A 24,375-nucleotide genomic window follows, 5' to 3' on the forward strand; every position below is an offset into this window, starting at 1 on the left:
GCCACTACATACACTGTACGTATAAAATGTGTGTTGCGGTTTTCCTATTTATGTGCCTGGGTTAGAAAGATAGATAAATGTGGGTATGTATGCATCCTCAACAGCAGTTAAGAGCCCTGTTCAATGACGCAATTCACCAATCAAAAGGATCGGACAATTGAACGTGTTACAAATATTTCATATGAGTAGTTATAGAAGCCTGGCAACTTGGTCGAGAAATCTATATCTTTGGAAAGTGAACTTTACTCTAACAAATAACGAAGTCTCGCAGCACAGAACCATCCTGTGTAGCTCTCAAGAAGAGGGAAGAAATTTCTATTCCCGTACTACATTCCATGAGATGAGTCATTAATAGCTGGCGGGATGAGTTAAGCGAGAAACGCAAAAGAGAAGGAGTTTTGATGTAAAAAAGGGGCAGAAGAGAGCAGCAACAAGCATGAGTGCGCAGACATGTATTTTGTATCATGAATAAAACGGGAAGGCATATGAAACATGAAGAGTGCCCAAATGAGGAACACAAATAAACATAAAATAAACATAAAAAGCTACAATGAAAAATGAAATACGAGGACGACCGCTCAAAGGTGTTTGCCCATAAACTTTCGTTTGGAAAAAGCCAGCCACCACTAGAAGAGTTCAAGTCAGCCATTGATGTGCGGAGATGCAGTGGAAAATCACATGCTATGGATGCGGCGAAGAAAGAAATGAATCTCCTGTACGTTACCTTCGACGGCCCGACGCCCCCAGGGTACAAACGGGAATGTAATCGGAGGGCAAGTTCTTGTCGGACTTGGGAAATATACCTAGAGCACGGCAGGTAAGTTTTCAGTCAGAAAAGACAAAACGATATAGACTCCTGGAGTTTTGCGTACTGTCTTAAGGTCTCTGCGTCCTGGCGATCGCGCGGAGGTTCGAATGCCTGGTTAAGGGGGAAAGATGCATCCCCAGGGATTGCGAAGTGGTCGAGTGAGGTGTTGATAAGGACCTGTATTGATCATGCGACGGATTAGCGACCGCAACAGGATATGATCCAAACACGATATCCCAGAGGGCAATCATTATTTTATTTTATTTTTATTTTTATGTTTAATTGAGCCTTATCCTTGCAACAAATATGTACCTTTTCCGCCTCTCTCGGTGCCATGCCTGGCTTCACTTTCGTCAGACACTCGCTTATGAAGAGGATGCCATATATCAGCATGCGGTCAGCGGGACCCTTGATTTCAAAATTGCGGAAGAACGTGTTCGCGCGGTACAGGGAGAGGATTTCGTCGAGGCAGTCGTACGATTCGCTGTCAGGGTCTATATCGAATTCTGCGGTGCCGGGAGCTAGTTGGGGTAGGGTGTAGGCCGGGCCACGCGTTCGGGTGCGAAGAGGTAGGAGAGGAAAATTTCCTAATTCATGTGAGAAATACGCTGCATTTGGTCTACTCTAGTGGTGCACATAGATCTATGTTTATAAGGTAAATACCTATGGTTGGGACATCTGCCTCCTGGAGGAAGATAGAGTGGTACGCCTGGTGTTGAAGGATCAGCGGGGTTCAATGAAGGAATGAATAATGAGGAACAGAGGACCAAACCAACAGGCATCTTCAAACAAGCTAAATCTCCCTGTGTATATCCTTGAGAATTACTAGCTAGATCATTATTCTTTAGAAGTTTCTCGTTGTCGTCGTCGGCTCCATCAACGGCGCTGAAGTCTGAAGCTGCGGCTCTTGGGCAATGTTCATTCGGCGAGACACTAGTCCCATTTAGTGCTGCTTAGTGAATTAGTTTTTCCGGCTCCGGACTGCTTAACGCGGTCTGATTTCGCGGCTCAACGCGTCAGATGGTCGAGCTTTTGAATAATATCATGTTCACCACGGATGTGTTGGTTATTGCACATATTCTCCCCAATTGCTGCAGCATATATACGTTTTAGATTTTAGATTTCTGGGGGAGAACTTGTATAGCATACCTCCTTTCTATCTCGCCGCCACACCATGTCGGACTTTGACGGCGAAATGGATGTGGACGACCCGCCCTCCAAAAATGCTGCCCAGTTCAGCTCCGATAATACCAATGGAAGAGGCAAAAGAATAGCCGCGGATCTTCCCATCGAAGCAGAGGACGTTCTGCCATGGTATTATTGCCTCTGGGTCTTATCATTTCTTCCCCATTTCCAGCGGGAGAAGCAGCTAATAGTTTTCTCGAGAAGGGTCGAAAAGTACCGCCCAAACTCCCTAGAAGAGGTATCCGGACACCATGATATCATTAGTACTATTAACAGGTTTATCGATAAAAATGTAAATGATCAAGGTCGTTCCAATGCCCTGAACATTGGCTAGACTAATCCCTTGTTTGTCCAGCGATTGCCTCATTTGCTCCTCTACGGTCCCCCAGGCACGGGAAAAACGTCGACCATCCTTGCCCTAGCACGGCGGATATATGGGGTGAATAATATGCGACAGATGGTCCTGGAGTTAAATGCCAGCGATGACAGAGGAATTGACGTTGTAAGAGACCAGATCAAAACATTCGCTAGTTCGTCATCCACCACTTTAGATATTCACTTAGTATATTAGGTCTTATATGAAACTAACAAGTATTTCCTATCCCAGGCACCAAACAAATATTCTCTGTGGCTCCAACTACCAAGTCAGAATCAACCCTTGGAGCGTTCAAATTAATCATCCTTGATGAAGCCGATGCGATGACAGCGACTGCGCAGATGGCACTCCGCCGCATCATGGAAAAATACACCGCGAACACTCGATTTTGTATCATTGCAAACTACACACACAAGCTCTCTCCCGCGCTACTGTCGCGGTGTACGCGATTCCGATTTAGTCCGTTGAAGGAGGAAGATATCCGCGTGCTAGTAGACCAGGTTGTCGAGAAGGAGCAGGTGCGGATACAGCCGGAAGCAATCGACAGCCTTGTGCAGTTGAGCAAGGGAGACATGAGACGAGCACTGAACGTACTCCAGGCATGCCACGCAAGCAGTAAGCCGACCAAGCCGATTGCCTCTTAATACTGACCAGGATATTGGGTTTCTGACCAATATGATTTTTATTGTCTGCTTGCCCAGGTATACCCCTTCCCACGAAAAACGGCCCGAAAGCCCAGCCAACTTCCGAACACGAAACCATAACCGATGAAACTATCTATACTTGCATCGCAGCCCCACATCCATCCGACATTAAAACGATTATCACCACATTATTAACAACCAGCGACGTGACATCATGTTTGAACACTATCAAAACATTGAAATCGACTAAGGGACTTGCCTTGGCGGATATCTTGACCTCAATATCGACAGAGCTGCAACGCATTGAAGTGCCTGCCGCAACACGAATAGTCTGGATGGAAGGGCTTGCAGATATCGAATGGCGCCTAGCCGGTGGTGGAGGGGAGATGGTGCAGACAGGTGGGTTGGTTGGAGTAGTACGCGGGGGATGCGAATTAGCAGGAAGTTTAGATGTTCGTCAAAATCCCTGATAATTTGGAACATATAATAATCATTCATCCAACCGTCACGTCCGTCCAATTGCATTATTTCGCTACAAAAAATCCAACCTCAGGTAAAACCTTATCGCCCGAGAAAATAGGGAACCCCGCCGCTAGGAGATTTTTGCAACGAGGCGGGAGTGGGGGCGAGCTCAGCGCACACTCCAGCAAAAGCCGAGAAGTGGGGCAAAAATTCAACCTCACGATTGCAGGATGGTGGTGAACAATACGGAATTATTCCCAATCGCCATATCGGCATTGACCTTTCAAACCGATTACACTCACTTTACCTGGCGTGTGGCTTGTAGGAATAGGATGGGGAAAGACGTTGTAGAAGCAGAGGGGATTTCCATAAATGATTAAATAACGTAATTGAAAAGCGGCCTCATACTGAACAAGGTTTGTCTGTATCCATGCGATCGATCAATGGCATCCAGGCATGGCCGTGTGTCTCTTCCCCCGCCCATCTCCTCGTTTGCTTTCTCTGTGACATGGTTCCTGGCAACATAAAACATTCGCTTGGTACACCCTTCCCGTACATTCTGGCTCACCTCGTTCTTCTGCTCGTTCTTCCACTCCCTTCTTTCGCCGATAATACTCCCTAGCCCTAGGCATTCAATCCTCTTCCAGGCGCGAGAACCCAATTGCATCACACCGTACCCCGCAACCTAGAGTCAGCTTCCCGTCATGCGCTCCCAGCCCATACAACTCTCCTCGGCGATGTTGGCCCTGGCGTCTCTCGCCGTTTTTGGCCTGCAGGCTTCTGCAGAGACAGTATTGGGAGTCTATGTCTTTGCCCGCCATGGAGACCGCACGTCAAAGTCTACGCCTCCCACCGAGTTGACCACTTTGGGCTACCAGCAGGTATTCAACACTGGCTCTTACTATCATAATCGCTATATCGCGGCTTCATCCGACTCGCGCATCCTCGGTATAAGCCCAGACATTGTACAACCACACCAGCTCCTCGCATCTGCACCCGAAGACGAGGTGCTGCAGAAATCCGCTATCGGGTTCTTGCAAGCTGTCTACCCGCCCGTTGGCAATGTTGCCACTTCCACTCTTCGCAATGGCACTATCGTCGAGGCTCCTATGAACGGGTATCAGCTCATTGCTGTCGAGCAAGTGTCAACAGGCGGCAACAGCGAGAATGTCGCCTGGCTGCAAAGCGCAACCAAGTGTCAAAAAGCCAAGGACAGCAGCAGCGAGTACCGTCAATCGAAGGAATTTCAGGAGCTGTTCCAGTCGACTGCCGGTTTCTACAAGTCCGTCGCACCCATGGTGGAGCGGACATTTCCAGAATCAAAGGTTAACTTCGGGAATGCATACTTGGTCTTCGATCTCCTTAACGTTGCCAGGATCCATAACACAACCGACTCATTGCCGGATGACAAACTGCCGTCGAAGGAAACATTTACCCGTCTCCAGGATCTGGCAAACATACATGAATTCAACCTTGCGTACAACGCAACCTCCCCTATCCGAGCAGTCAGTGGCTCGCTCTTGGCCGGTGAAGTTCTCTCCAGCTTCAATGAGCTAATCGACACTGCTGGTGCGAAGGCCAAACTCAGCGTCCAATTTGGTGCCTATGCTATCTTCCTTTCCTTCTTCGGCCTCACAAAGCTCGCAGAGACGAAGCCTGAATTCACCGGCATTCCGGACTACGCGTCCAGCATGGCATTTGAGCTGGTGACCAACGCGACGACCTCGCCATCTGGTCCATTCCCCAGCCGATCCGACATCAGCGTCCGCTTCCTCTTCCGCAATGGCAGCGTACTTCCCAACTCCCCCGATACCCAGCCGGCCGCATACCCTCTCTTCGGTCAATCGGAAACGCTCATGCCATGGACTGAATTCGAGTCCAACATGAAGCAGATTGCCATTTCCTCAGAGGAGGAATTCTGCAAAGCTTGCAGCGCGACTCCAGAGCGCTGCGCTGCCGGAAGCGGCGCGGATGATGGCCTAAATGCATCTTCGGCTGGTTCTGGTAGCAGTGGTGGCCTGTCCAGAACGGAGGCTGGTGTTGTGGGTGCATTTGTGGCTTTAGCCGTCATCCTGGGGCTTCAGGGACTTGCATTCCTGTTTGGTGGGTTTCGCCTTGTTACGAAGAAGGGTTCCACCGAGGCTAAAGGAGACGCATAAGTCTCAGGCGCAAATGGATTGTTTTGGTGTCAAGCGTGTCTACGAGGTTTATTATGGTTCAGGGACTATCGGAATTAGATCCATTGGGTGTCTGGAGGGCAGGGGGAAGATGGGGTCGAGATTATCTCTCACCTGTAGGAACGGCACGATTAATGAAGATTGACGAAGGATGTGAGAGAAAGGAGGAAACACACATGTATAAGTGAGTACATACTAGTATGTGCGACACATAATGACGGCACGATAGGCTTCAAAATATCATCCTCTCGGTGATAAACCAAAGAAATAATATATTACATAGTTAATTCTATACAACACCTCCAGAAGCCTTCAGTAATAATAAAGGTTGAAATAAGAACAACTAGAAAGCTAAAAGAATACAACGAAAAGCAGATGGAAGAGAGAAGTCAAACACCATATTCCCCCCAATGTCAATGATCCAACAGCACGCCTTACTTTCTCTTCCCTGAAGTTCCTCCCCAGCACTCTGTAATCTGCTAGTACAGTACAAACGACTATCAATACCTCTGTATTATATGAAATGGAGAAAGTGTGCGGAAAGATACAATAAGGACGTTAACTAGCGGATGCCACCGTCCATGTACAGAGTACCAGCCAAACCCGCTATGATTATCATTGTGAAGCACTGATGTTGTTGATGGCCCTGGAATGTGTTACATGATTAATAAAAAGTTGAATGTGGTTTAAAAAAAGTGAGTCTGAAAAATAAACCATACTCAGTTCTTCACTCTCTCACTAAAATCTATACATACTAAACATCTTTTATACATTCTTAGTATATATTATCAATCAGTTGTTATGCTTCAATATTCAGAGCTCTTCAATATCTGAAAAGTAGTTATAAGTTAGAATTAGTGATCTAGAGTTAGAATTCAGATTAGTTAAGAAATAGAGCTTTGAGAAATATAATAAAATCATCATCTCTGAAGCATTCAGAGTATTTAGAGATGTTTGAGAGATATGGCTAGTGCATGTAGTTTTAATGAGGGGGTTGACATGGTTTATGGTCAAAACCATGCCAAAGGTTATTCCAGCTCGAAAAATTACCTGATACAGAAGAGGAGTGAGGCCAATCATTTGATGACGTAATCGGATCGTAACTGCGGAACGCCATCGCCAAATCTCTAGTTAACATTTCTCCTGAGTGTATCAAAGATCCAACACTGGCCCCAAAGCTGCTTTTTTGCTCTGTTTCTGGTCAATGGATTTGCATCCACACCTACAATTTCCACTACGGTTGATTAGAACGTTCGCCATACGTTCAGGTCAAGCCATCACCGAAACCTTTCAGAGTTAGTTGCAACACTCCGCTTTGTTACACCTCTACAGAAATACCGGGAGAAGATAAGGGTTCGTTGTGCCTCAAATCTCCAGATCCTGGAGAAAGGCTTCGCGTAATGTCATCGCACTATAATACGGAGCCACCACCAACTGCCTCCGCCACCCTCATCACCACTGCTGGTCCTCTCCACATCTCCCTCTTCGCGAAACAAACGCCTCTCGCATGCAAAAATTTCCTTCAGCATTGCTTAGACGGGTACTACAATGGGACAGCCTTTCACCGCGTCATCCCGGACTTCATAATCCAGGGCGGCGACCCAACGGGAACAGGCTCGGGAGGCTCATCGATCTACGAAGATCCAGAGTTCGAATTCGACTCGCGCGATGGGGAAAAGGTTTTGTTCAGAGATGAAATACACAGCAGACTACGATTCAACCGCCGTGGGTTGGTCGGGATGGCAAAGGCAGAAGATGGGACGTATGGAAGCCAGTTTTTCGTGACCCTCGGAAGTAATGCGGACAGGCAGTTAACCGGGACGTGTACGATGTTTGGACGCATTGAAGGGGATAGTATCTATAACGTAGTAAGGATTGCAGAGGGGGATCTGGTGGAAGGAACTGAGCGGCCCGTGTATGCCGTAAAAGTTACGGGGTGTGAAGTGGGCGATTTGGGTCCCTTCAAGGATGTTTTAAGGAAGCGCGAAAAAGTCGCTGTTGCCGCGCCGCAGAAGCAAGAGGGAGTAAACCGCGACGTGCCTAATAAGAGGAAAAAGGGCAAAGGCGCAAAAGTATTATTGAGTTTTGCGGACGATGAAGAAGAGGATATGACGCATGCAACACAGAAAATGAAGAAGCCTAAGTTCAATACCAACCTCATCACGTCAGGAGAAGGAGCAGTGCCGGAACAAAACGAGAGCATGCAGGAACATAAAAAACAAACTAAAGTTGCAAGGGCTTCCCCTACACACAAAAACCAAGCTGATATCGACGTCCAACAACTGCACCCAAATAGGCGCAGATCTGTCTCCCCCTCAAAATCACCGCCCGTAAGCCGGATACCAACACGAGACCCTAACACCCAACTCCCTCTTCCGGACCCGGAGGCCCCATCTCGCTCTCAATCTTCCTCCCCCGACCCTCCCGCAAAGCGATCAGCTTTATCACGTACCACCGCCGAAATAGATGCGCTCAAAGCATCCATGCGTCGCAACGTCACCAAAACCACAGAACCTACACGTAAAAAGTCTGCGCTTGACTCTTTGATCCCAGAAACGTCAATAAGAGGCCGTCGACGCCCAACCTCGGGCAGCACCAACGGGGCTGGATTAGGGAACGGGACATCCCAAGATAGCGAGGCAATGAGGATGTTCAATGCATTCAAAGCTCGTTTAGAACAGGCTGATCTAATGTCAAGTCGATCAAAAATGACTGAAAAAGCAGATGACTCTGAACATGCAAATTCCAGACAACTCAAAGGAAAGAAACCCCAATCTGCCAATGCGGCAGAGGATAAAAAAGGGAGTGGAGATGGAGAAGAAGAAAAAGAAGAAGAAGAAGCAGAAGAACAAGTCTGTGACCTCCATTTCATCGCAAACTGCCAATCATGTCGCACGTGGGACACGACTGCCATCGCCGCGCAGGACGACACCGCCCAAAACCACGGCCGAGAGGATGACGACAACCCAATTGACTGGATGACGCACCGACTGACCTTCGGCAAGGACATGCTGGGCAAGGATCTGAATTGGAAGCGCACGCATGAGGACGTGGATGGGCTTGTGGTGATTGATCCTCGCGAGAAGGAGAAGGAGGTCGGTGGAGGCGGTGGTGCCGGGAGGCGGCGAGAGCGGGAGCGGCAGCGCAAGTTGGGGTCGGGACATCGAAGGGAGTGGGATGGGAAGGGGCGGTAATCTTCCCTTCATATAGTTCTGTATAGAGGATCAATTGCAGGATACTAGTGTTAGCAGTTAACCTAGTTAAGGGGTTCCCTGCCAAATAGCGAAGAGACAGTAGAGCGTCTACCATTTTTCTTCGTCGTCCAGGACCCCGCCCAATGGATTGACAAGGAGATACGAACAACTCTTTCTCAGCGATGTAGCTGGATATGATAGCATGTCCGCACTTTGCTCGGACAACTACGATGCTCGGTACATGGAGTCGGTAAATAAAATGTCACGCCAGTGATATATGTCCTATATTATAATTATATTGCTATCCCTTTGATATGTACAAGGTGCGAAATTCAGAAAATCAAAATTTCTTGTATTTTTTTATATCATTTTCACCCTGCAAGGAGTTGGCAAAAACATGTGCCTTGCTTCCTATTCACACGACAGTCAGTGACCTGATATATGCCCGCAACCACCATACATCATCTGTAGTTGGGTTCATGGTTTGGTGTCCACAAAAAACAAAGAAAAGAAAAGAAAAGAAGGAAAAAAAAGCCATCCGAAGATGTCAAGATGTGAAATATTGAAGCAAGGAAAATATGTAGGAGAAGAATTGGAACAAAATAAAAATCTCTCAATGACTTGCACATCCAGCAAAAGCATTGATACTCTAAAGTTGGGCATACAGTTGAATGTGGTTAATAAAAAGTTGAATATGATTAATTTTTCAGGCTGGAATAATCTTTAATGCAATTTTGATCACAAATTATATTCACTCTCTCATTAAAACTATACATACTTATCATATTTATTTCAAATATCTTATATATCTTTAAATACTCTGAATACTTCAGAGACAGTAATGTTACTATATTTCTTAGAACTCTATTTCTTGACTAATCTGAATTTTGACTCTAGATCACTAATTCTCATTTATAACTACTTTTCAGATATTGAAGAACTCTGAATATTGAAGTATGACAACTAATTAATAATATATACTGAGAATGTATAAATAATGTTTAGTATATATGGGTTTTGGTGGGGGAGTGAAGAGCTCACTATAATTTATTTTTCAGACCCATTTTTTTTTAAATCATATTCAACTTTTAATGAACCACATTCAATGGTAGCCTGCCCTAAGTTAACAGTATTCTCCCACTGGCGGGAGTTGGAAGGGAATGGTGTGAATATTGGACCAGAGAGCACAGGTGCATGACAGCTTGAGGAAAAGGAAAAAAGGAAAAGTCACATAGATACAGAATATCATATTATTAAATTAGAAGGGCGGGCGCTCGCCATGTTCGACGCAGGCAGACAGATCGTACGACCACGGCACAGCACGGCCCAACAAGCAATTAGCATGAGATTGAAGACCAATGTTGGGAGGGCAAAAAAAAGGGCCGAAAAGAAAAGGGAAGCTCAAAACAACGCCAGGGGCTGATTTAAAATGATCGGTCAAGGGGCTGAAATTTGAGAATCAAAAGCCTGAAACCATCTTCCCACTCATTCGGATAACAGTGCCATCATACCTAGCACAATATCCAAGGACGGAATGAAAATCAACCGCATTGGTAGAAACGGAAGAACGAAGAGTATACGTCTCCGCAATAAAATGGGAGGAAAAAAGGCAAGAAGTGGTTACCTATCTACTAGACAGTGCCAGCGCGATGGAAGAAAAAAGGCCTAGAGGGTAGTGGGTTGCATGGCGATGCTATTCTGCGAAGTATTCAATCAACCACTGTGTTGACAATAAGTAGAAATTGAAAACTAACAGCGCCCGTTGCTCTAATCCTGGCACATACTGGATATACAAGTGTTTGTTCCCATTCTAGCTTCAGCACGGATCACCTCAGTTAAACAACATGTCATAAGACTTCCTCCAATCGGCGAACTGGAAAAAGGCCGGCATGGGAACAAGATACATTCAAGAGATCGTGGGGAATGGGGCGAAGAAAAGGCCGGAGATAAAACCAAAAAAAAAAAAAGAAAAACAAAACTCAAGAAAGAAAACTTGATATAGAAACAGAAACTTGAAAGAAGATTAGGCAAAATAATGAAAATAAGCCCTATACAAGGTGGACAACTATAATGCAATTCGAACGAACATGATATTCCGCGAGCTTTCCAAGATTAAGAAAAGGTGCGTTCAAAACGTAAATAGGCATCACGATGGGAAAGAAAATACCATAGCAGCGAAGAAGAGGAGTGTCTCAAACATTTTTTGTCGTTTTCCATCATATATTCTTCACACACACACACACACACACACACAGAGTTGAAGGCAAGAAGGCACAATCATCCCGTACATAATTTCCAAATCCGATAGAATGTCTGTTTCTTATTGAGAAAACAAGGAAGAGTGTTGAGGTTGTGGGCCCAGAGGAGTCCAATGGTTGGGTCCTAGGCTGCCCCAAAAATTAAGATCTAATGTTTCCATATAATTCCTGGTGTGAATAACTTTTTTATTTTAGTCTCTCTTTTGATTACTGGTTTCATTTCGTCATGCGTCATTGAATCGTAAAGACATTAACCCCGCTTGAGGTAAATGGGGGTTGTGGTTATTATGTCTTTTATTCATGAAATGGTATACATTTCTCGCCGTAAATTTATTGGGTGATCTGGGGGTTTGTATTTACTCGACAATTATCTCAACGTTCGTGCCCGATCTCAGCTCGTCACTTCCTCGAGTCTGATGTCCATTCTGGCGGCGAAAGCCCGATCCCCGCTCCGGAGCAGGACCCCGAGGTTGTCTCATGGGAATACGCTCCTGAGAGGATTGCGAATCAAAACCTAAGCCAATCGATCTATTGCTCCCAATCGGAGCAGTGGCAGAGGATTGGGAGTCCTGTTGTTCCCAAGAGAACATTCCACGAAGACGTCTAGGGCTCCCGGAGTTAGGCCCACCAATGCCAGTTCCGAGAGAAAGCCCTCCCAAAGTGTTTACCAGTAGACTATCATCGCGTTGAATGCCCATTGAAGAACCAGAAGGAGTCGGGGTCAAGGTTGGGGTGTTAGACGCAGCGCTGGTACTTCCATCGAAAGGTGGCAAACGAGTCCCATTGGACTGGAGAGCGGCGGGAAAACTAGCAGAAGAAGGCACAGGAGATGGCGTATATGATCGTAGGTCGGCAAAGGACTTCGCCGCTCGTAGATTTTGTGCATTGCCGAAACCACCAGGCGAGTCGAGCACACTAAGGAAACTGGAATGATGTCCACGAAGAGTGTTGAACGGACCAGGGCCATCGCCCCTAGCTTCGCTGAAGTCAATGGTAGCAGCACGGTTGAGTCCACGGCGGGACGTATCTCCCGTTTGGATAGTAGCGGGATTCGCCGGACCCTGCGGGCTAACATTCGAGTCTGTTGCTCTGAACACGTGAACTTGGCGCTGGTCACCAGTACCTCGCGAAGCATGTCCTAATCCCATATTATGGGCGAGGGTATGAACAGTACGGCGTTGTAGCGGCGATAGCTTTGCAGGGAAGATCAGTGCTTCCTTGCTCGAATCTTGCTTAAACAAGAGAAGCTGAGAGTAGTATTGAAGAGTTTCCGGTTCATTCATGTTAACTTCTATTTGAGTCAGCCGGTGATTCAAGCAGGCGTGGAGATAATGAGAATTAGAAAAACGCACTTAGTTCCGCACCACGCTGGGAGACCGGGGAAGGAGAAGTCACGGGAATGTGGGATGCCAACGATGTCAATGAAGGCTGGGAATTCAGTTGTGAGTTCGGCATTGGGCGATGTTGCTCTTCTAACTGGCCCCTGCGCTCACGCTTTTCACGCTCAATCCGCTCCCGTTCTTGCAAGGGAAGCATTTTCTTATATTCTACTCGAAGTTTTCTTCCCTGTAACTCGAAATGGTTAAGAACATCGATTACAGTGGCTGTTTCTTCCGCGGAAGTGAAATTGGCGAACGCTAAACCTCGGAAGACGCCGTTGTCGAAATGGTAGTTAAACGCGTAAGGGAGAGGGAGATTCATCTCTGTCATCAATTGGACCAACTGCTCCTTTTTGACCGCGAATGGGATATTTTTGATCACAATAGCGGTGGGAATAAGCTCGTCGTCTCCTTCGGGGCTGAGGTTCTCTGAACGGCTCTGCATCGGTTGGAGCGGATTGGGTCCTAAACCGAAAGGGCCGGCAAGGCCTGGTTGTTGGTCAAGCCAAGTCTTTGACAGGTACGTTAGTTGGGGTGAGATCAAGGCGCGCTAAAAAGATTTTTTGGGCCTTCTCCCACTGGAAATTATCTTTAAAAGCATGGTCAAGGAAAGCCACAGTTGACATCAATAACTTACCGCCGGGAGTCCGGTCCTTCCTCGTGCGGAGGTCTTCATTCTTCCTGTACTTGCTCCAGCTCCAGAGCCTAAGCCACCCAAAGTATTCGTAGTTCCAAATCCATTTGAATTCCAAGTCTGAGAGCCAGATATATCATATGCATAGGAATTCCCTTGAAGGGCTGGGTTTAGGCGATCCAAACGAGCGGAATCATACCGAGTCATTGGGTCGTCGTATATGCTGGGAGTTATCGGCCCGTAGGCATCGAATTGCCTCGATGACTGGCGATGAAGTTGTTGGTGAGGATGATGACGTTGCGAACCCGGGGATCGAGAAGACGGGTTATCGTGATACATGTCTTGAGACTGAGGATGATAATTACTCATGGCTGCCGCTAAAAACACAAGCTATTTCGAGGGGCTTGTACAGGTTTTCCTTCTTTTCCTTTGGAAGTCGGTAAGACACGAAGCCAAAAAAAAGAAAAAAAGGCTATTCAATCATGGAGGCGAGAACTATAATAAAAGAATGGAGGATAGTATCGCGCAATAAAGGACTTCGCTGGGAGCTTCTTTGAGGGATCTCAAGATCGTATAACGCGCGAAAAATCAAAACGATATTGTTTTGGCCGGTTGGTACTAAATCATAGACTCTAATGATCGGAGAAGAGCGGACAGGTGATTTTTGTGTAATTTGTCAACGAGCAGGGAAATCTGCGGATATTTCGTCTAGGGCAGTGGAAAACAACGAACGTAGGAAAGAAATCAAGTTACAGATTGGCGTAATTCAGTGAAATCAGACACGGGCCGAAGTCGTGTTCATCAGTCGTATGCAGCATCAAGTCGTTACATAAGAACGAAGGGTGTGCGAGAAAGACCACGACCAAAACGTTGATTCTGAGCTGGTCTGGTCTGATCTGATCTGATCTGTTTTGATGCCAGATGAGGCGGGACGAGGTGGGATCCGAGTCTGGTCTGTAAAGCTGGTGGAGCCAATGTAGTTGTCAACTTGCGCAGGTAATGTTCACACAGGCAGTAGTAGCAGCAACCTCCGTCCCCAGAACCTGAAAATAGAGAATCGCGTTGTGAGAAAAAAAAATTGGCGAAAGACAGGACGTCAACGAAAAATAAAGGTGGATACGATGGGGGGAGGGGGTGTAAGGCGGAAATAGGCCAAAGCCTAACCAAACGCTAACCAAACGCTAACCACCGCGTCGTCGTCGTCTTCGTCGTCCGTGACCAGGGAGAGGGAATATAGTCGAGCAACCAGAAGGGTAAACCAGCAACCAAGTGGAGAGGATGAAATCAATCAAGGGATGAGCCTGGGGGGAAGGGGTCAGTAGTATGCAGATTGGGGAGATGACTAGGTAGGTAACATAGGAGGGAGCCCCAGGAACCCAAACGGTAGAGTAGCCAGAGGGACAGAAGGGAAAATATATATAGCGGGTTGGGAATACAGAGAGGCGCTATGACTGGTGGTGAATGGATTAACGAAGGGGCAGGCAGCGGCGATGAGGGCGAAGAAGAAGAGAAGATGAAGAGTGAGCGAAGAGAAGAGAAGCGGAGGGGAGAGAAGAGAAGAGTCGGAGGGAGTCAAGAGGGCGAAGGACGGAGGATGGAGGATGGAGGACGGGCGAATGTGAGAGATGAGGTTGAGGAGGAGAGAAAAACCGAGCGAGGAGGAGGAGGAAGAAAGAGCCTTTGGAAGCAGCGCCCCAGCAACAGAATGCGGTTAGTTGTGTGTTTGCGGACGGAAATTACAGAACGGTACACATCATTCCTATAATTACCGCACAATACCAAACGGCCCGCGGTAGGGTCCCTTGCAAAATCGTCCGCCGATGCCTGTAATATTACTGTAAGCCTGTCAAGCGTGCGCCAGCTGCCCGGTTTGTGGGCTGTTAGTCTCCCGGGTCACGGAAAGGTATCCTGTAGCCTCTACACCGCTGTACGGGTACCGCAGTGGTACATCCATTGCCTCTCCAGGCCCTGCTTTCTACAGGCCTTGGTATTTTTTGAAAATAACAATAACATCAATAATAATTAGCTTGAGTTAAACAAAGTCAATAAAACTCTGTAATAAACAGGAACTACTATGTATGCTCTCTCCAGTCCTCGAAGTCTGCCGAGGCAACGGGGGATAGATAGCGAGGGTGTTGGAAAGAATTCAACCATGTAATACCATCATAACATCAAGTTCATATCTTAGGGTAATCGACGGACCGCTGAACCACAAATCCATATCCTCTTCTAATATTGGGTCGCAAAATACAATGACACAGGCCTGTTTTCATTGCCTATTATTTTATCTTCCAGAAATTTATTGCTGCTAGTCACCGATGCTCAATGGAAGGGGCTTGCTTTTCTCCTTTTCTACGGAGTACTGTCTACTATTATCCTTTTGCTCAGCTTGCGTCTCTTTTTCTTTTTCCTTTCCTTTTTTTTTTTTTTTGGCTTCTTCAGAGGTTTCTGCAGATGTGGAGATAAACCAAATTCGAGGTCTGTCTTCCGACTTCAGATAGCGCGCCATTCCACACGCCATCTCCTCATCACGGCGCAAGTCGCCCAATAGTCGAAACTCCTAGTTCGGTGGAACCAATTGTGATGGTGCCCTCACACGTCCCCTTTTCCTGCACGCGGGAGCGTCTCAAAATCTATCAAACCATGCCTGGTATTTTTGACCAGATAACATTACTCAAGATGTTGAAATGGGCTTATTTGAATCCTGGCAAACCCGTCATGTCTTAGTTTACGCAGGTATCTCTCGGCAAAACAACAACGACAACAATAAAAAAACCAAAAAAGAGTAAATCCCCAAGAGGTGAATTAATATCATTCCAGAGAGCGAAAGAAACACAGCAAGAAGGAAAATCTTCAACAAAAGCAATTATTTCCACTCGTAAATAACGAACCAAGTTGTTCCGTACTCATCAATTATCTGATACCGTTTTAGGCCTACCGAAACTAAGAAAAATACCTCGATCAAATCAAAAATAGGGGCTGGACTTCTCACCTGAAGTCGGGGCCCTACAAAGAAGCCAAGGTGTTTGGTGTTGCATGATCAGAAATAGCGCCATATGTACTTTTTTTGCCCCAGCGATTGCACCAATGTCCTCCTCTCCCTCGATAATTTTTTGTTGAATAGTTCTAATTTGTTCCCCTCCCCCGTCCGTCCTACGCAGGAGTATATAATCGTAGTAGTACACCTTTGCGTCGTCGACCTCTCACCTTTGTTATTGCCCTTGCCTTCGCGTTTGCCTCCCACCCCTTCGTACCACCCTTCGAAGCTGACAAGTTCTGCGCGTTTTTGTGAGTCTTGTCCGCCGTTGGATGGCCACAGCTCCATGCGTCGGCCCTTGGCTGAGCTATGTCCTGATCATGATGGAGAAGTCCGAGCTGACCCTGCATTGAACGGGATCATTAGTCTGGCTGGCCCAATCATGTCTGCCTTCCCCAGGTGAATCATCCTCACCTCGATTCCCCACCTCCCATCTTCGAGATGCACGCGGATGCACAAGAGCTTCGTATTGCATCGCCATTATCCCCTTCCATCAAAATCAACTAACACTCTCCCCTGGCTTGAAGGGCATGATCGAATCAGTTTTTCAACAGGGGAGAGAAACTATAGGCACCAACAGAAGTTCATCAGTTAGCTGCTCAAAGCTCAGAACGAATAGCGTGCGCGCAAACGAGCCACCCTTTGCTGCGTGCATAGGACTTGTGAGAGCGGGGAGGCCAAAGGCGCCACACTCCAAATGCTACTGCGCCGCGCTTGCTGTGCCACGATGGTGATGCCACTCCAGGCAGATGATGTCTGTCATGTGAGATTGGTCTGTTCCAAGCCAAGATTCTGCTCGAACAAGTTGATGTATTGATTCCAAAGATCTATATATATAGTTACCCGACCGTTGGATTCACTAATAACATTTACATAAGAAAAAAAAGAAGAAGAAAAGGAGAGAGAGAGGGCGATTAAATCGAACGACAAATGCGTGCTTTCTGCTCATCGTTTGTGTCTTCCAGCAAAACCTCTCCAACTGCCAAATCCCAGGTTTGACCCAAGCTTTGAACACCGCCACTCGCTCTCTTTTATCTTCCTTGGATCCAATCGGTGGCATCATCCAGAAGCTTACCCTTTCAAATACATGGTACATCCGTCTCGGAATAGCATCTTGACAGCTCCCTCGGTAACTACGTCACAAGTTAGCCCATCCGCGGTGGACAGACAGAGCTAGCTCAACCTAGGTCGCTTAGACTACCATATCCATCTGAATCTGAAATCGCCTCTAGAGCAAGAAATTTGCTTTCCTGCAGCGGATCAATGAATACTTTTCTACAAGCGATCCCCGTTTCAATTCTGTATATACTGCCTGGGTAGATTGCCACAGGGAAATAGCATCCAGATTCGAGATTAGCCCGATCATGGACAATTTCTACAGAATTCATGAGTCTAGTTGAAGATAAGAATGAAATGAAAGCGCAAAATAACTAATAAACCAGGAAAGCAGAGGGAATTTTCTTATCACAGCTCCTCCACCCCCTACCCCACACCCGAACCCGGCTCCACCCCGAGGCTGGTTCATATATCGTTTCTATCGACGCGCAACAAGCTCGTAGAACCAACTTTCAACTCGGCTCGATACTCTATAGGCAAAGTAAGCAGTTAGGGGGCGAGAATACGAGTATACTAGGGATAAATACATAGGTTGGAAGCCCTCCCTCCACCCGACAGCTCGATGTCCGGGTTAGGTTAAGAGTTCAGGAAGGGATGCTTGGGATTTGTGTACCTAGTACGTACTGTGCATCAGCCGGGCCAAAGCAGCATTTCACTCGCCTCCCGTCTTGTTGCCGATTTGAAGCATGGGCAGATTGAAAGTCTTATTTTTCAGCGTTGTGGCAGGCATGTTTCCCTTTTTTAAGGATATGGTCAGAATGCAATCCTGTGCTTTGCCCGGTAGAAATACCAAGATTCCGAATCTTTATGAACATGGATGGAAAATGAAAGTGAGTTGCATCTCGTACCGGGATGCCGATAGGAATGCTAGTATGCAACATCAGGCAAATTGAGTTCCGCCGGTGCATAATCTATAATAACGAACGTACACAGGTACTAACAGCCTTGAATAAGTCCCTCTCGAAGTCAACGAACTAGGGGTTTATTTTGGTTTGTTTGATTGGGGGTGCGGTAAATGACGACATAGCATATATTTATAGATCATACAACGCCACACGTTCTATTTACTTATAATATTTCTTTTAAGACAATGTCAAGTACTACGTACAACAATTACTTCCCGCCTCTACCTCATGTTACAGAAAAGAGAAAAAAAGCCGAAATGACATCTGCATCGCCATGGGAAAAGCTAGTCCTCCGCCCTGCACTCACAACAGCGGCTGAGACTCCGCCGCCAACAGCAATCCCTGTATTTCTATACGGCACTGCTTGGAAGAAGGAGCAGACAGGATATTTCGTCTACCAGGCTCTTGCTTCTGGGTTTAAAGGCATAGACACTGCTGCGCAACCGAAGCATTATCGAGAAGATCTTGCCGGAGCGGGATTGCGAAGAGCGTTGGCAGACGACAGAGTGAAGAGGGAGGATCTTTATGTATGTGAAATCTCGGATTTTTTTTTTGGACTCCATGTGCCACACTGTATTCTTCGGGTGCTCGAGGGCTAATGATAGTATCGTGGCCGGCTTGCTGCAGGTACAAACGAAATTCACTCCAATCGCCAGTCAAGACCCCACTTCTGCTCCCTATGACCCCTCCGCTCCAATTGCAGCCCAGATCCACTCCTCCATCAAATCATCGCTGGCAAACCTCCGCCCACTGGACGATATAAGTTCAGAAAGGGAAACGTACCTCGACGCACTAATATTGCACAGCCCTCTCCCAACCATCAGTGAGACACTCGAAGCCTGGAAAATCCTAGAAGAATACGTCCCTCACAGAATACGAAATCTCGGAATCTCAAACTGCGACCTCTCCCTCCTCAGGACCCTTTGCAGGTCGGCAAAGGTGAAGCCCGCTGTGGTTCAGAATCGATTTTACCCGGTATCAAGGTTTGACATTAGTCTCCGCCAGTTCTGCCACGAGAACTCCATCATATACCAGGCCTTCTGGACGCTGACTGCAAACTCGGAGCTGGTCAGGTCGACCGAGGTCGGGATGTTGAGCCAGCAGGTTCGCATCACCCCGCAGGCCGCGCTGTACTGTTTGGTGCTAGGTCTGGAGGGTACAGTCATACTCAACGGGACGAAGAATGAAGGCCGAATGCTGGGTGATCTTACTGCGCCCAAGGCCGTGGAAGAGTTTGCTACGAAATACCCTGAACAGTGGGATACACTACTTGGGGGGTTTAAGAAGAAGATTGGTGAGATAAGATGATGGTAATCATGATGGATGACGGATGATAAACAAGAAAACAAAGAGGTCAAGAAGACAGGGGGAACCAAAAGGAGCAATATGGCGGCCTGGAACCCTGATGATGGCGCTCGCTGGGAGAATAATAAGGTATGATTTTTATTACCTTTGTGACTGGCTCCATTGTGTTGCGCATGAGACAGAGCTAAGTGTATTGCAATAGGGGGTTAACCAATTGCATACAATTCTATTGAAGTCACTTGAGACAAGGAGCTTGTCTTGCACTTTAACAAGCCATACTTGTTGAATGTGTTCCCAATCTCTCTTCTAAAACCTCACTTAGTGCTAGTAATGTAATGAGATGGACAACCCAGACAGAAACTCAGTATGAACAGAAGTGAGACTTGCTATCACATTTAATTGCACTGATGACTTGCAATCTTATTTGTTGATCTTGTGTTTTGTCTTTTAAATATCTCCCTGGTGTTTTAAGAAAGAATGTTCCATATATAATTTTTTCATGTGCGCACAAGCCTGCAAACTAGTTTAACAATATCATTCATTGACTTTCATACTTTTTCAAGAAGAGAAACACTCAAATACTGAGCCAGACATGATGATGATGCATAATGACATCGACTTCAACATTTAACAGAAGAAAGGAGATTGTTTATGCCGAGGAGTATTAGACATTGCAGGAACATAGTCTATGACATCACATGGCACCTATTTTCCGCCTTGTCTTGGCGTGTTTGTCCTGTTGGCTCAGCCCTTCCCGAGATATCGCTTCAGGCTAGGTGCAACTTAAAAGTCGCGAAACAGCAACCACAAGCAGCGGCATGTAACGGTATCTTCCTCAACTTCAACATCTTGTCCATCTTGTCCATCCCCGCCTGCAGTCCCATCCTTACATCTTGCGGTATCAACTGCTCTGGTGTCTTATTACACCCCTTCGTCCGCTGGCGGATATCCCGCCCCCATCTAATCCTTCAACTATCCATCCAAATCCACACAGCTAGGCTAGTGGTGGCGTGATGAAAAAGTGACAACCCCCCTCCCCCATCTCCTCCATCTATCTGTTCGACAGAATTGCAATCTCATTGTGAACCCCATTGCCTTCTATCATTGCCTTGTTGGTTGTTGACCGGAGTTGGCAGTATTCCTACCACATTTACTGCCCGAAAACCTCATATTGTCGAGTCACGACGGACGCCATAATCCACACCCCGTTCCCGGAACGCACACGCAGATATCAAAATCCCGATTCTCTGAATCCTCATTCGACATATCACTATTCATCCCTTCTAGCCTCAATTCGGTTTCCCCGTCCGATCCCCCTTTCCACGTGGTCTAACTGCCTGTTTTCCTCATCCGTACTTCCCCGTTATCTAGTGTATGTTGGGAATGACGTCGCCAGATGTCTCTCGAAAGAGACCAGCGCCAGGCGCCTCTCCCATTGCCCGTCAACACATAGGCCCCGCGGACCTCCAACTATCCAACGACCAGTTCGTACAATGGGCGCAGTCCAGCCCCACTCATTCAGACCCCCCTGCTGGTCTCGGCGGATCCCAGCAATACCCCTCCGCCGTGCCGAAGACAGTCGATGTCGACTCCTTGCAGGCGTCAAACCAACTCACGCGGCGGCCAGGGAACCAGCTAGTTAGTCGAGCGCAATTACATGACCAGAATGCGATTTCATTGATGGACCCAACCAGACCAAGAACAGATAGCAGAGGAGATCCTGACACGGAGACAGAAGCAGAGCTGGCCCAACGAGCGCTCCTGGCCAAAAAGGACGCGCAGGCGAAGAGGAAACAAATTCCGCCATTTGTACAGAAGCTGAGCAGGTATGCTGTTCGACATATGTTTTTTGTCCTTGTTATACGTACCCGCAACGAGGAATAACGCGTCTGATGATGTCTTTCTCTGAAACAGTTTTCTCGACGAGTCAAAGAATACCGATCTAATACGATGGTCTGAAGATGGGAATTCATTTATTGTCCTGGACGAAGATGAATTCGCCAAAACGCTAATTCCAGAGCTTTTCAAACACAACAACTACGCCTCATTCGTTCGTCAACTAAACATGTACGGCTTTCATAAAAAAGTTGGGCTAACTGACAATTCGATGCGGGCTAGCGAACGTAAAAATAAGAGTCCCAGCGAATATTCGAATCCTTATTTCAGGCGTGGTCACCCTGATCTCCTTTGGCTCATACAGAAGCCTAAGAATGTATCTGCCCATGGCCGAGGGTCTGCCAAAGGTGGACAACGTGCGAAGAACGACGGTGAGGGAGATGACGGAGATAATGAGGACTTTGGAGACGAAGGAGGTGGTGCCCAACATGAGCGGTCAAGGTTTCGTGGACAACTCTCTATCGGTGCTGGAGAGGGCATACTGGCAAATGAACAATTAGCCAATGTATATCGTGAGCTTCAGAATATTCGTCAACAGCAGCAAATAATATCCTCGACTATCGGCAAATTGCGACGAGAGCACGAACAGCTCTATGGACAGGCAGCCACATTCCAGGAACAGCACACCCGCCACGAAAATTCTATCAACGCCATACTCACATTCCTGGCCACGGTGTACAACCGAAGTTTACAGGGTCATGAAGGAATCCAGGGAATTGTTAACTCTTTTGCTGGAGCCATACCCCAAGACACTACTCAGCGGAACATTGTCGACATGAACGATTATATCGGAGGTATAAATGTAGATCCTTCAGGTCAGCGGCCTTTTAAGAAACAGCAATTGCTGCTGAAGGCGCCTCCAGTTAGTGACCGAGATGTACAGCCGTTGCAAGGCAACGCAATAAGTCCGTCCTCGACTGCCAGTCCTTACGATACATCTCTAGGTCACAGACGACTATCCGAGCACAAGAACAGCACGGCGTCTGGGAACATCGAAGAGCTGTTTGGCAGTCCACACAATTCAGCTTCCCAGGCACCAATCCCAAACCGACAAGAGCAGCAGCTCCCTGTACAGCACCAGCGAACGCCATCGTCCCAATCTGCTCAGCAAGGTCAATCCGCGCCTAACTTACCCGAGAGAGACATCATGTCTGCTATCCAGAACTCGAACGCGAGGAATAATCCATCGTCCAACTTATCTGATTTTCCCAGAATGCTCTCCTCGTTTGAAACGTCCGGTGGAAATTCTCCCCTTACTGCGTCACAGCGAGCTGATATGCTGCGCCTGATTGCCAACCAAAACCATGCCGCCGATCCAACTACTACAGCGTCACCGAACAATGCACTCATCACACCAACTCCGCCACCGATGCCAGCAGGCTACCCTACCCGCCTTGCCAGCACGCGAGCGGAAATCGACAACCTCGTGAAAATGCAGGCAGAGCAAGACCGCTCCGTTCAGAATCTCACGAGCCTTTTACAGCCTTTGAGCCCTAACGGATCAATCCCAGGCCTTGATGAAAACAGCCTGAATTCCGGGGTGCCACCTCCGCCCCTGGACCTGGATCAGATTTTTAACAGTGACTATTTCTCCGACTTCCCGGGCATGGATAAAAATGGCGGCCTATCTGGGCTCAACGACGATCTTCAAACCGGCGAAGGAAAGGAGTCTGATAGCAACGCCACAAACCATACCACCACTGTCAATGATACTCACGCTAGCGATCTATTCGATTTCGACGGGCTCCCGTTGGTCACGACCGGCGATGTATTCCGTACCTCCAATGCGCCTGTTCATACACTGCCGGTGTCAGGAGCGCCTGGATACTTTGATGGGTATATCGGTATCAACCACGGCAGTAGCGGTAGTGAGAATCTTGACACTTCAGGGCTGGGTGATGGATCCGGCACGCTTAATTTCGGTGGTGCAAGAAGCGGCGGATCTGATGGGTCTCGCATCACTGAGGCGTTTTCGAGCAGTGAGACAACTAGTCCTGGAGCAGTGAGTGTCGATGAGAGCTTGCAAGGGCTCGAGGGGACGAGTAGTGCTAATGCTAGAGCAAACGTATCTTCTTCAAACAAGAGACGGAAGAAAAGTAAGTAGTGTTGTTCTGCACCGACGGCGGCGCACCAAAATTCGGTGAAAGGGTGAAAAATCGTGTTGATTGATTTTTACCCATGGGGAGAAGACAAAAGATATAGCTACCAATCTTAGCTTGTTTTCCTTCGTCCTGGTGTGGCGATGGTCCTTGGGATTTGGTCTGGTAATTTAATCCCTTTTCTATCTGATAACTTTCCATTTCCCCTTTGTTAGTTTTGATATTTTTATTTTATTTTATTTTACTCTTTTTGGTTTCTGGTGTTTCCTCTTGGGGCTAGAGAAACAGAGAGTCACGAATGGGCGTTTGAACAAAAGGGAATCTCTCTTTTTCTGTGTGCTTCATTTTCTACTTACTTCCTTTCGTCGGAGGCTCTCAAAGGGCAATACAAAAAATATTGGGCATTTTGCTTCGAGGGTTCGGGTGTATTTCAAATGGGTTGGCATCATGATTGCTCATGTTTATCCGTGTGTGCATATGTGTGTATGTATCAATTTAATCCCAATCGTAGCCTATTATTTACACAAATGTGATCACCGTTGCTTCACTTCATGGACAGGAGGGATATCACTCAACACAACACAACACAACACAACACAACACAACACACCACAGCAACGAAACCCCTTTTCAGACATTCAGAATACCAAACCAGCCACCGCCTTTGCTGAGCTGGGACGTTCCATCCGCTGCCCGATTCACTCTTCACTCACCTCGCTTACGGTGGTTGATCTTGCCCGTATATATAAATACCCCTTTTCCCCCAGCCTGCTTCTGCTTTCTTTCTCTCTCTCTCTCTCTCTTTATTTCGCCACCACTCGATTTTGACGTGGCATTTTGCTGCTATCTTCTCCACCACCCTTTGACCTCGTGCTTCTATATTTTCTTTATTTTTCTTTA

The 24,375-nt window shown here is 47.1% G+C and overlaps 8 protein-coding genes across 8 annotated transcripts; 5 read left to right on the top strand and 3 right to left on the bottom strand.

Moving 5' to 3' along the window:
• Positions 1-578: 578 nt before the first annotated feature.
• Positions 579-1,590, bottom strand: HCBG_05802 (ARP2/3 complex subunit; the record flags this gene model as incomplete). Its single annotated transcript, XM_045432851.1, has 6 exons — positions 579-626; positions 725-803; positions 873-985; positions 1,121-1,395; positions 1,472-1,517; positions 1,585-1,590. The coding sequence occupies 6 exons, from the start codon at positions 1,588-1,590 to the stop codon at positions 579-581; spliced, it is 567 nt and encodes a 188-aa protein (XP_045286019.1).
• Positions 1,591-1,982: 392 nt separating this feature from the next.
• Positions 1,983-3,483, top strand: HCBG_05803 (replication factor C subunit 3; the record flags this gene model as incomplete). Its single annotated transcript, XM_045432852.1, has 4 exons — positions 1,983-2,285; positions 2,349-2,523; positions 2,601-2,984; positions 3,071-3,483. 4 exons carry the CDS (start codon positions 1,983-1,985, stop codon positions 3,481-3,483), a joined length of 1,275 nt encoding a protein of 424 aa, XP_045286020.1.
• Positions 3,484-4,043: 560 nt separating this feature from the next.
• HCBG_05804 (uncharacterized protein) lies at positions 4,044-6,005 on the top strand (the record flags this gene model as incomplete). Its single annotated transcript, XM_045432853.1, has 1 exon — positions 4,044-6,005. One exon carries the CDS (start codon positions 4,180-4,182, stop codon positions 5,632-5,634), a length of 1,455 nt encoding a protein of 484 aa, XP_045286021.1.
• Positions 6,006-6,855: 850 nt separating this feature from the next.
• Positions 6,856-8,846, top strand: HCBG_05805 (peptidyl-prolyl isomerase cwc27; the record flags this gene model as incomplete). Its single annotated transcript, XM_045432854.1, has 1 exon — positions 6,856-8,846. The coding sequence occupies one exon, from the start codon at positions 7,053-7,055 to the stop codon at positions 8,844-8,846; it is 1,794 nt and encodes a 597-aa protein (XP_045286022.1).
• Positions 8,847-11,460: 2,614 nt separating this feature from the next.
• HCBG_05806 (uncharacterized protein) lies at positions 11,461-13,486 on the bottom strand (the record flags this gene model as incomplete). Its single annotated transcript, XM_045432855.1, has 3 exons — positions 11,461-12,395; positions 12,457-12,994; positions 13,121-13,486. 3 exons carry the CDS (start codon positions 13,484-13,486, stop codon positions 11,461-11,463), a joined length of 1,839 nt encoding a protein of 612 aa, XP_045286023.1.
• Positions 13,487-15,645: 2,159 nt separating this feature from the next.
• HCBG_05807 (uncharacterized protein) lies at positions 15,646-16,635 on the bottom strand (the record flags this gene model as incomplete). The annotated part of the gene is made up of 4 exons (XM_045432856.1): positions 15,646-15,750; positions 16,056-16,123; positions 16,325-16,468; positions 16,569-16,635. The coding sequence occupies 4 exons, from the start codon at positions 16,633-16,635 to the stop codon at positions 15,646-15,648; spliced, it is 384 nt and encodes a 127-aa protein (XP_045286024.1).
• A 1,797-nt stretch (positions 16,636-18,432) lies between these two features.
• Positions 18,433-19,483, top strand: HCBG_05808 (aldo/keto reductase; the record flags this gene model as incomplete). The annotated part of the gene is made up of 2 exons (XM_045432857.1): positions 18,433-18,702; positions 18,803-19,483. 2 exons carry the CDS (start codon positions 18,433-18,435, stop codon positions 19,481-19,483), a joined length of 951 nt encoding a protein of 316 aa, XP_045286025.1.
• Positions 19,484-20,863: 1,380 nt separating this feature from the next.
• On the top strand, positions 20,864-24,000 carry HCBG_05809 (heat shock transcription factor; the record flags this gene model as incomplete). The annotated part of the gene is made up of 2 exons (XM_045432858.1): positions 20,864-21,306; positions 21,599-24,000. The coding sequence occupies 2 exons, from the start codon at positions 20,864-20,866 to the stop codon at positions 23,478-23,480; spliced, it is 2,325 nt and encodes a 774-aa protein (XP_045286026.1).
• Between the last annotated feature and the right edge of the window lie 375 nt (positions 24,001-24,375).

The sequence above is a fragment of the Histoplasma capsulatum genome, assembly GCF_000150115.1.
Source record: "Histoplasma capsulatum G186AR genomic scaffold supercont2.8, whole genome shotgun sequence".
NCBI classification, from domain to species: domain Eukaryota; kingdom Fungi; phylum Ascomycota; class Eurotiomycetes; order Onygenales; family Ajellomycetaceae; genus Histoplasma; species Histoplasma capsulatum.